This window comes from Pseudopipra pipra, chromosome 22 (assembly GCF_036250125.1).
Source record: "Pseudopipra pipra isolate bDixPip1 chromosome 22, bDixPip1.hap1, whole genome shotgun sequence".
NCBI lineage: Eukaryota > Metazoa > Chordata > Aves > Passeriformes > Pipridae > Pseudopipra > Pseudopipra pipra.
Window position 1 is genome coordinate 7,156,958 of NC_087570.1, and position 10,370 is coordinate 7,167,327.

The following is a 10,370-nucleotide window of genomic DNA, read 5'->3' on the forward strand; positions in this document are numbered from 1 at the left end:
TGGAGGGAGGGGAAAACCCGGCTCGCTCCGGCCCCAGCGGGTCCGTCGGCTTCGTCAAGGTCGTTTTTAATGAGCTCGTTTGCAACCTCAGTCCCACAGCGGAGGCTGAGGTGGGAGGACGGGTGAGGGGGTGCTGAGAAAAAAGGGGGTGCTGTCCCCAAAAAGGTCCCTGGGATGGAGCACCCTGTCCCTGGGGGGCTCTGGGGGGAGAAGGAGGAGGAGGAGCAGGAGAGGGTGCTGGTGTCGGAGCACATGTGGAGACCCTGCCCCACGGCCCGGAGAAGGCTCCGAGGTGAGACCCCCACCAAAAAAGGGAGATTTTTTTGGGGGATGAGTGTTTTTGGGGGGGGTCAGCACTGTGTTTTCCTCTCCCACAGTGTGCTTGGAGTGGGTGAAGCGGCAGCTTTTCCGTGTCGGGGAGGATTGGTACTTCCTCTTCATCCTGGGAGTCCTCATGGCCACCATCAGCTTCATGATGGACCACCTCGTCTCCAGGGTCTACGCAGGTGAATGAGGGGCTCCATGAGGTGCTTCACCTGGTGTTTGAGGGTTCCCCGAGGATATAGGGGGTGTCTTTGGAGTGGGGGTGTGTTTTCCCTGCTGACACTTCTTCTCCAGCCCACCGCTGGCTCTACCAAGAGGTTGGGGACATCGGGGTGCTCAAGTACCTCTCGTGGACCCTGTACCCCACGGCTCTGGCCACCTTCTCCACTGGCTTCTCCCAGAGCATCACCCCGCACTCCGCAGGTGAGCCAGCTGCACCCCGACCTCCCCGGCTCCCCAGAGCTCCCCCTTGGTAATCAGGACGACCCCTCAAATTTGGATGCTGCCCTCTCCCCACTCCAGGCTCTGGCGTCCCGGAGCTGAAGACCATCCTGATGGGTGTGGTGCTGGAGGACTACCTGGCCATCCAGAACTTCGGAGCCAGGGTGGTGGGGCTGACCTGCACCCTGATGTGTGGCAGCAGCCTTTTCCTTGGGAAAGTGGTAAGGGATCCCCCCCGACCCCCAAAATCGCCGGTGGTGGTGGTTGGTGCCGCGCTGGGGGGACGCTCAGTGCCGCGTCCCCCCCTTGGCACCAGGGTCCCTACGTCCACCTCTCCGCTGTGGCTGCGGCCTACCTGGGGAAGATGAGGACCTCAGTCATGAGGGAGTATGAGGTGGGGGTGCCACCTCCTAAAAAAACTAGTGGGGGGGATTTATTTTAACCCCCCCAAAAAATCGGGGTTGTGCCTAAACCCCCCCCTTGACCCACAGAACAAGTTCAAGCAGCGCGAGATGCTGGTGGCAGCACAGGCCGTCGGGGTGGCCACGGTGTTCGGGGCGCCCGTCAGCGGTGAGGATCCCCCCCAGCCCCACGCTGAGGACCCCTAAACCTCGCCCTGACCCCCCTCTCTGCTTTCCCAGGGGTTCTTTTCAGCATCGAGGTGATGTCCCCCCACTTTGCCGTGCGCGATTACTGGCGCGGCTTCTTCGCCGCCACCTGCGGCGCCTTCATGTTCCGCCTCCTCGCCGTCCTCAGCAGCGAGCAAGGCAAGGCAGGGCGGGCAGGATGGGCCCCCCCCAGCCCCCCCGTCAGCATTTCTGGGGTGCCCACCCTCAAACCCACCCACTCGTTCCTCTCCCCCCTCCCAGAAACCATCGTGGCTCTTTTTAAGGTCGACCTCACAATTGGTTTCCCCTTTGACCTCCTGGAGACCTTCTTCTTTGTGATTTTGGGGTATGGAGGGGGCGTTTGGGGGGCTGCCCGTGCCCTGCCTGTGCCCTGCCCGTGCCCTGCCTGCAGCCCTGCCTGCCCTCTCCTCGCAGGGTGGTGTGTGGGCTCGTGGCCTGTGCCTACCTCTTCTGCCAGCGCTGGGCGATGGTGGCTGTCAAGAGGAACTGGCTGACGGCCAAGCTGCTGGCGACCGAGTCCGTACTGGACGTCCGTCCATCCGTCTGTCTGCACCCTGTGTGTCCGTGTGTCTGTGCCACGCACTCTGTGTCCTCCCTCTGTGTCCCCTGTGCATCTGACCCGAGTGTCCGTGTGTCCCCTGTGCACTCTGAGTGTCCCTTTGCCCCCCTACACCCACCCTGGGTGTCCCTATATCCCATCCCCTGCCCCCTGCCCACCCCCCCATACATCCTGGGTGTCCCTGTGTCCCCCCCATGCACCCTGCCCACCCATCTCACCCACCCTGGGTGTCCCTATGTCCCCCTCATGCCCCTGCCCACCCACCCCATACATCCTGGGTGTCCCTATATCCCATCCCATGCCCCCTGCCCACCCCCCCATACATCCTGGCTGTCCCTGTGTCCCCCCCATGCACCCTGTGTGTCCATATATCCACCCTCTGCACCCCACACACCCACCCTGGGTGTCCACTCCATGCACCCTCCACGTCCCCCCCATGCACCCTGAGTGTGTCCCTCACCACCCACCTTGCCCACGCACACCATAAATCCTGAGTGTCCCTGTGTCACCCCCTGCACCCTTCCCCCCCACCCCATACATCCTGGGTGTCCCTATATCCCATCCCCTGCACCCTGCCACTCACTCCATACATCCTGGGTGTCCCTGTATCCCACCCCATGTCCCCTGCCCACCCATCCCACCCACCCTGGGTGTCCCTGCATCCCATCCCCTGCACCCTGCCCACCCACATCATGCATCCTGGGTATCCACATGTCCATTCCACACACTCTGCATGTGCCACCCCATGTGTGTCCGTCCTGTGCACCCCGAGTGGCCCCATGTCCCCCCCATGCCCCTGCCCACCCACCCCATACATCCTGGCTGTCCCTGTGTCCCACCCCATGCACCCTGGGTGTCTGTGTGTCCCCCATATGCATCCTGGCTGTCCCTATGTCCCACCCCATTCACCCTGCCCACTCACCCCATATGTCCTGGGTGTCCCCGTATCCCCCCCATGCCCCCTGCCCACCCACCCCACCCACCCTGGGTGTCCCTATATCCCACCCCATGCCTGCTGCCCACCCACCCCACCCATCCTGGGTGTCCCTTTACCCCACCCCATGCCCACCCCATGCCCTCCCCCATACATCCTGTGTGTCCATGTGTCCCCCTCATGCACCCTGAGTGTCCCTATGTCCCCTCCCCCCCCATCCACCCATCCCACCCACCCTGACTGTCTGTGTGTCCACTCTGCACCCTATGTGTGCACCCTGAGCATCCTTATGTACCCCCATCCCCCCTTCCCACCCACCCCTTACATCCTGAGCATTCACTCCATGCACCCTCCATGTCCACCCCCTGCACCCTGTCCCTTCACCCTGAGTGTCTGTGTGTGTGTCCTTGCACCCTGGGTGTCCCTGTGTCCCCCTGTGCACCCTGAGTGTCCCCCTGTCCACCCTGGGTGTCCCTGTGTCCCCCTGTGCAATCTGAGTGTCCCCCCCTGCACCCTGAGTGTCCCCCTGTGCAACCTGAGTGTCCCCCCCTGCACCCTGAGTGTCCCCCTGTGCACCCTGAGTGTCCCCCTGTCCACCCTGGGTGTCCCTGTGTCCCCCCCTGCACCCTGAGTGTCCCCCTGTGCACCCTGGGTGTCCCTGTGTCCCCCTGTGCACCATGAGTGTCCCCCTGTGCACCCTGAGTGTCCCCCCCTGCACCCTGGGTGTCCCTGTGTCCCCTCCTGCACCCTGAGTGCCCCTTTTCCCTTGTGCATCCTGCCCACCCACCCCATCCATCCTAGGCATCCACACATCCCCTCCGACTATCCCTGGGTCACTCCCCACACCCCCCTGTCCATCCCTGTGTCCCTCTGTCCCTCCCCGTGTCCCTCTGTCCCTCCCCCTGTCCCTCTGTCCCTCCCTGTGTCCCCTGTCCATCTGTCCAGCCCCTCTCCCCCGCAGCAAACCCGTGTACACGGCGCTGGTGGTGCTGCTCCTCTCCTCCATCACCTTCCCGCCGGGGCTGGGGCAGTTCATGGCCTCCAGGGTGAGTGGGGGGCACAGGGGGCTCCCCGGGGACCCCAGAATGTCCTGGTGGGCGCTCAGGGTGTCCGTCTGTCCATCCCCGTGTCCGTCCAGCTCACCATGAAGGAATATCTCACCTCCCTCTTCGACAACCACACGTGGGGGGTGCAGGCCCCCAACGCCTCGTGGGCAGCCCAGCCCGGGGGACTCTGGCAGGAGTGGGACCATCCCTCGGCCACCATCTTCGGCACCTTGGCCTTCTTCCTGCTCATGAAGGTAGCCGTGCCCCCCCGAGCTCTGTGTGTGCCCCCGGATCGGTGTGCCCGTGGGGTGACCCCTCCCCGTGTCCGTGCTGCCCCCCAGTTCTGGATGCTGATCCTGGCCACCACCTTGCCCCTGCCCGCCGGGTACTTCATGCCCATCTTCGTCTACGGTGAGCTGGGGGTGGATCAGGGGGGCACCAGGGGGGCAGTCAGTCCTTGGATTGGGGAGTACTAGGGGGGTGTCGAGCCCTCAGGGCAGGTACATCCAGTCCTGGGAGGGGTACAGGGGTGTATCCGAGAGTACAGGGGTGTATCCAGGAGTACAGGGGTGTATCCAAGGGTACATCCAGCCCTGGGAGGGGTACAGAGTGTATCCAGGGGTACATCCAGACTGGGGAGCACAGGGGGTGTATCCAGCTCGCAAGGAGTGGGGCACAGTCGGGGGGGGTGTGGTATTGGGGCTGTATCCAGCCCTGGGAAGGGGGTACATCCAGTCTGGGGCTATATCCCACTCTGGAGTGGGGTTACATCCAGTCTGGTCCGGTCTAGAGGGGTGCAGGGGGTGTATCTGGCCCTGGGGGGGGGGGGTTTGCATCCAGTCTGGGGGGCATAGAGGGTTTATCCAGCCCTGGGAAGGGGGTACATCCAGTGTGGGGGTGTATCCAGCCCTGGGAAGGGGGTACATCCAGTGTGGGGGTGTATCCAGCCCTGGGGGTGGGTGTGGGGGTGCCACATCCAATCCTGGGGGTACAAGCCCTGCATCCAGCCCTGTGGATCGGGGGGTGCATCCAGCCCCGGGGGGCTGCAGGAGGGTGATCACCTCCAGCTATTCTGGGGGGGCACTCCCGGTATCTCCCCCTCGCCCCCCTCCCCATTTCAGGAGCCGCCATCGGGCGCTTGCTGGGGGAGGGGGTGGCCCAGCTCTTCCCGCGGGGGCTCCATCCCCAGGGCCCCCCCCGGCCCATCATTCCCGCGGGATACGCCCTGGCCGGTGAGTCGGGGGGTGGGGACACGACCCCGGGGGCGGGGAGGGGGACACCCACCCCCGACCCCTGACCCCCCCGGGGCTCTCCCCCCCCGCAGGCGCCGCCGCCTTCTCGGGCTCGGTGACCCACGCGGTGTCCACGGCGCTGCTGGTGTGCGAGGCCACGGGCCACCTGGGCCACCTGCTGCCCACCGTGCTGGCCGTGCTGGTGGCCAACGCCATCGTGCAGAAGCAGCAGCCGTCCTTCTACGACGGCGGCATCATCGTCAAGAACCTGCCCTACCTGCCCCCCATCCGCAGCCGCCACACCGCGTGAGCCCCCCCCCGCCCCGCCCCGCCCCCAAAAACACGGTCCGGGGGGTCGGATAGAAATTTAGGGGGTTTTTTGTGCTCTCCAGCTCCTACAGGGTGTGGTGGAGGAGTTCATGCAGCGCCAGGTGGTGGCCCTGGCCAAGGGGGATGGTTTCCAGGAGGTGCTGGGGGCCTTGGACGCCTCCTCTGATGCCGAGTATCCCGTGGTGGAGAGCACAGGTGGGATTTGGGGGGTGGGGGGTCACTGGGATTGTCCCTGTTCTCCAGGGTCAGAAGGCAGGTGGGATTTGGGGGATGGGGGGTCACTGGGATTGTCCCTGTTCTCCAGGGTCAGAAGGCAGGTGGGATTGGGGGATGGGGGGTCACTGGGATTGTCCCTGTTCTCCAGGGTCAGAAGGCAGGTGGGATTTGGGGGGTGGGGGGGTGGGGTCACTGGGATTGTCCCCATCCTCCAGAGTCAGAGTACAGGCAGGATTTGGGAAATGGGGCATGTCACCAGGATTGACCTCCAAAGGGGGAGGGAGACCCCAAGGGGGGGCAGGACCCCAGCGAGGGACCCCAAAGGGAGGGTGGTAGCCCCAAAGGGGGAACCTCAAAGTGGGGGGGAGACCCCCAAAGGGGGGCGAGACCCCCGCGGTGACCCCCAGGCTGGGGGGGACACACCCCCAACCAGGGGGCTCCAGGGTCAGAGTGCAGGGGGGATTTGGGAAATGAGAGGGTCACTGTGGCCATGAGGGACATCACTGGGGTTGTCCCCTTCTCCAGGGTCAGAGTGCAGGTGGGATTTGGGGGACAGGGAGGGGTCACTGGGATTGTCCCCACCCTCGAGGGTCAGGGTGCAGTGGAATTAGGGTTTGGGGGGGGTGTCACTGTGTCTGTGGGGGTCACTGGGATTGTCCCTGTCCTCCAGGGACACAGTGTAGGTGGGATGTGGGGTGTGGGAGGGGGGAGTCACTGTGACCAGAGGGGGGGTCACTGTGACCACGGGGGTGTCACTGGGATTGTCCCTGTCCTCCAGGGTCACAGTGTAGGTGGGATGTGGAGTGTGGGAGGGGGGTCACTGTGACCACGGGGGTGTCACTGGGATTGTCCCCATCCTCCAGAGTCCCCCACCCTGGTGGGCACCGTCAGCAGGGCCCAGCTGGTCACCTTCCTGCAGAGCCACGAGCACCCCCAGGCCCCCCCGGGGGAGAAGGTAAACGGGGGGGGAGCACCCGACGTGCCCAAAACACTGGTTTTCCACCCCAAAACGAACCCTCCTGCTCTGCCCAAGGTGGCCCCGGCGGGGACCCTCGGGGACGACTGTGCCATCGAGCCCGTCATGCTCCAGTTCTCCCCGTGGACATCCCTGCACCAGGTTTGGGGGGGACGCGTGTCCTGGGAGACCCCCCCACACACACACACCTGTGTGTCACCCCCGGGGTGGCTCTGTCCCCACCTGTCCCTGCTGTCACCTTCCAGGCCTATCACCTGTGCCAGCTGCTGAAGCTGCAGAGAGTGTTTGTCACCCGCTGTGGGGACCTGGTGGGAGCCGTGGGGTGGGCGGAGGTGAGAGGGGAATGGGGGGAAGGGGAGGGATGGGAGGGAAAGGGGGGAATGATGGGGATGGAAAGGGGGGGAAAGTGGGCAGGGGGAGAGGGGGAAAAGGGGGGAAAGGGGAGAAAGGGAGAAAAGGGAGGAAGGGGGGGAAGGGGTAAAAAGGAGGGGAAAATAGGGGAAAGAGGGAAAAGGGGAGTGGGGGAAGGGGGGGAAAGGGAGGAGAAGAGGGAGAAAAAGGGAAGGGGGGAAGGGAGGAAAAGGGGGGAAATGAGGGAAAAGGGAGGGAAGGTGGAAAAAGGGGAGGGGGAAAGGGAGAAAGGGGAAAAAGGGGGAAAAGGGGAGGAGAGGAAAGGGGGGAAGGAGGAAAAAGGGGAGGGGGCAAGGGGAAAAGGGGGGAAGGGGGAGGAAGCTCCTGTCCCACCTGCTCTGTCCTGCAGCTGCGCAAGGGGATCGAGGAACTCTCCAACCCCAAGGGATGACTTTTTGGGACCACGAGGGATCCCTCCCCAGGGATGTCACCCACGGAAAGGGGGGGGTCCTGACCCCCCAGGTGATAGGGGGGTGTCTCCCCCAGGGGGAGGGTGTCCTGGCTGGGGGGCGGTTCCCCAGCAGAGTGTGCTGTGCATTAAATACATCGATCCCTCCGTGCTTCCTCCTCCTCTTCCTCCTCCTCCAGCCCCACGGGGTTCATTTTGGGGGCTCACCCCCCCCCATACCCAACAAACAGCCCTTAAACCCCCCCAAAACTGCCCCAGGACATGCACTGAAGTGCTCCGGTCTCTGCACCCCCCCCGGCCCCTCCTCCAACTGTCAGCACATAATTATCCTTATTTCGATTGTCCTTAATTACAATTAGTAAGGGTAGTGGGTGTTCAGCGACCCCAAGGGCTGCGGGAAATGGGGGTGCTGAGCCCCCCCAGCCCTTCGGTGACCCCGGACCGGAGCTCAGCCTGTTTAGGCGGTACATCGGGCGCTAATTAAGCCGGGGGGGTAATTAAGGGCGGCAGGGCAGGTTGTGCAGGGCGGGCATGCCCGGGCCCGGCTCGGGAGGGGTGAAGCCGGGTCAGCGCCAGGGAGACACCCCAAAAGTGGGGCAGGAGCTGGGCTGGGCGCTGGGTTGGGCACTGGGAGCACTGGGAGCACTGGGAGCGGGGCCGGGCTGGGCTGTGGCACCCAGGGAGGGGGGAGGGGAGCGCGGGGAGGGGGCCCACAAATCCCTCGGGGGCGGCCCCCCGGGGTGACATCCCCGCCGCCCCAAAGCCCCCTCCCCCCGTGCCCCTCGCCCTTTCCCGGCCCCACCCTGAGCAAACCCGGGACAGCCCAGCCCCCAAACCGGGGGGTGCCCCCCTCACCGGCCCCTCCCCGGGCGCTGCCGGACTTTGAGCCGCGCTCAAGGACACGACGGAGCTGAGCCCGACAAACTCGTGACACACGCGGGGCACCCACAGCCCCAAACGGCCCCGAAACGGGGTGAAACCCGCCCAAAAGGCAGCTTTTGGGTCGGTGCCCCCAAAAAGTCGGTGTCCCCGACCCTGCCCCACTCCCCGTTCTGGTTTGGGGCAGGAAAAAAACCCTCCAAACCCTTTTTTCCGGCGTTTTTGCAGCCGGTGATTTGCAGGCTCCGCGCAGCCGGAGCCGCCGCCGCTGCGGCTTTGGGGGATGGAGAGGCCAAATTCCTCCCGGGTTTTGCTGAGGAAAAGAGGCCCCGGGTGGGAAACGGTCCTGGAGTTGTGTTCGACCCCTTAAAAAACCTGAAACCCCCTTTAAAACCCCTTAAAAAAACCTTAAACCCCCTTTGAAAACCTTAAAACCCCTTAAAAAACCCTCTTTAACTCCCCCAAAACCCCCATACTTAAACTCCCCTTAACAATCCCTAAATAAAGACCTTTAAAAAAACCTTAACGTCCGTCTAGAACCCCTTTAAAACCTCTTAAAAAACCTCTTTAACCCCTTGAAACACCCCCAAAAACCCCCATCCTTAAAACTCCCTTAACCCCCCCTTAAAAATCCCTAAATAAAGCCCCTTGAAAAACCTGAAACCCCCTTTAGAACCCCTTTCAAACCTTAAAACCCCATTAAAACCCCTTAAAAAAACCTCTAACCCCTTGAAACACCCCAAAAAAGCTCCACTCTTAAACCCCCCTTAAAAATCCCTAAATAAAACCCCTTAAAAAACCTTAAGCCCCCTTATAAAATAACTTAAAATCCTTTTAAAGATCCTAAACCCCTTAAAAACTCTGATAACCCCTGAATAAACCTTAAAAGCCCTTAAAAATATCTTTAACCCTTTTAAAACCCCTAACCCCCCCTTAAAACTCCCTTAAAAGTCCTTAACCACCATCTTAAACACCCCTATATAAAGCACCTTAAAAAAACCTTAAAAACCCCTCAAAGATAACTTAAAACCCTTTTAAAGCCCCTAAACCCCCTTAAAAACTCTGATAATCCCTTAAAAAACCTGTAAAACCCCTTAAAAACTCTTTAACCCATTTAAAACGTTTTTAACACCCCTAAAACTCCCCTACTCTTAAAACCCCTTAAACCTCCTTAACCCCCCTTAAAAATCCCTCAATAAAGGCCCTTAAAAAAACCTTAAGCCCCCTTAAAAATGCTTAAAAATAACTTAAAACCCTTTTAAAGGCCCTAAACCCTCTTAAAACCCCTGATATCTCCTAAAAAAACCCTTAAAACTCCTTAAAAAACTTTAAAACCCCTTAAAAAAACCCCTTCACCCATTAAAAACCCCTTAAAACCCCTAAAAAACCCACTGAAAAAAACCCTTAAATCTCCTTAACTCCCCCTTAAACCGCCCTAAAATTCCCTTAAAAGCCCCAAAACCCCCTTAAAAATCTTGAGAACCCCTCAAAAACCACTTAAAATCTCCCTTAAACACATTAAAAACCCTTAAAAAACCCAGAAGCTTTAAACACCTGAAAAACCACTTGAACTTCCTTAACCCCCCCTTAAAACTCCCTCCTAAAAAATCCCTAAAATCCCTTAAAAACCCCTAAAAAACCCTGATAACTCTTCAAAACCTCCCTTAACCCCCCTTTAAAAACCTTTAAAATTCTTTAAAAACCCTTTAAACCTCTTAAAAAAAAACCCCTGAATACCCCACCAAAAACCCCCTTTAAGGGTTTTATGGAAACCCTTTAAAAACCCCTTAAAAAAAACACATTTAAAACTTCCTTCAAAAATCCTTTTAAAATCCTTAAAGCACCCTAAAAAACTGTTTTGAAACCCTCTTAAAACCCTTTAAAACTCCTTTAAAACACCCTTAAACCCCCTTAAATCCAGGGGAAAATTCCCCCCACCCCTAAATTCCCCTCGATCTCTGCAAACAAGTGGGAAAAGACAATA

General features: G+C 60.3%; 1 protein-coding gene across 1 annotated transcript; it reads left to right on the forward strand.

The window, feature by feature from the left end:
- The first annotated feature begins 52 nt into the window (after positions 1-52).
- CLCNKA (chloride voltage-gated channel Ka) lies at positions 53-7,658 on the forward strand. The gene is given in 20 exon segments (XM_064678812.1): positions 53-292; positions 378-506; positions 619-747; positions 847-986; positions 1,082-1,159; positions 1,257-1,335; positions 1,407-1,532; positions 1,635-1,719; positions 1,809-1,910; positions 3,849-3,933; positions 4,026-4,187; positions 4,275-4,344; positions 5,055-5,165; positions 5,258-5,471; positions 5,558-5,568; positions 5,571-5,690; positions 6,575-6,666; positions 6,745-6,828; positions 6,933-7,019; positions 7,448-7,658. Coding segments are annotated over 20 exon segments (2,064 nt in total). The 5' UTR covers positions 53-174; the 3' UTR covers positions 7,490-7,658.
- The last annotated feature ends 2,712 nt before the right edge of the window (positions 7,659-10,370 follow it).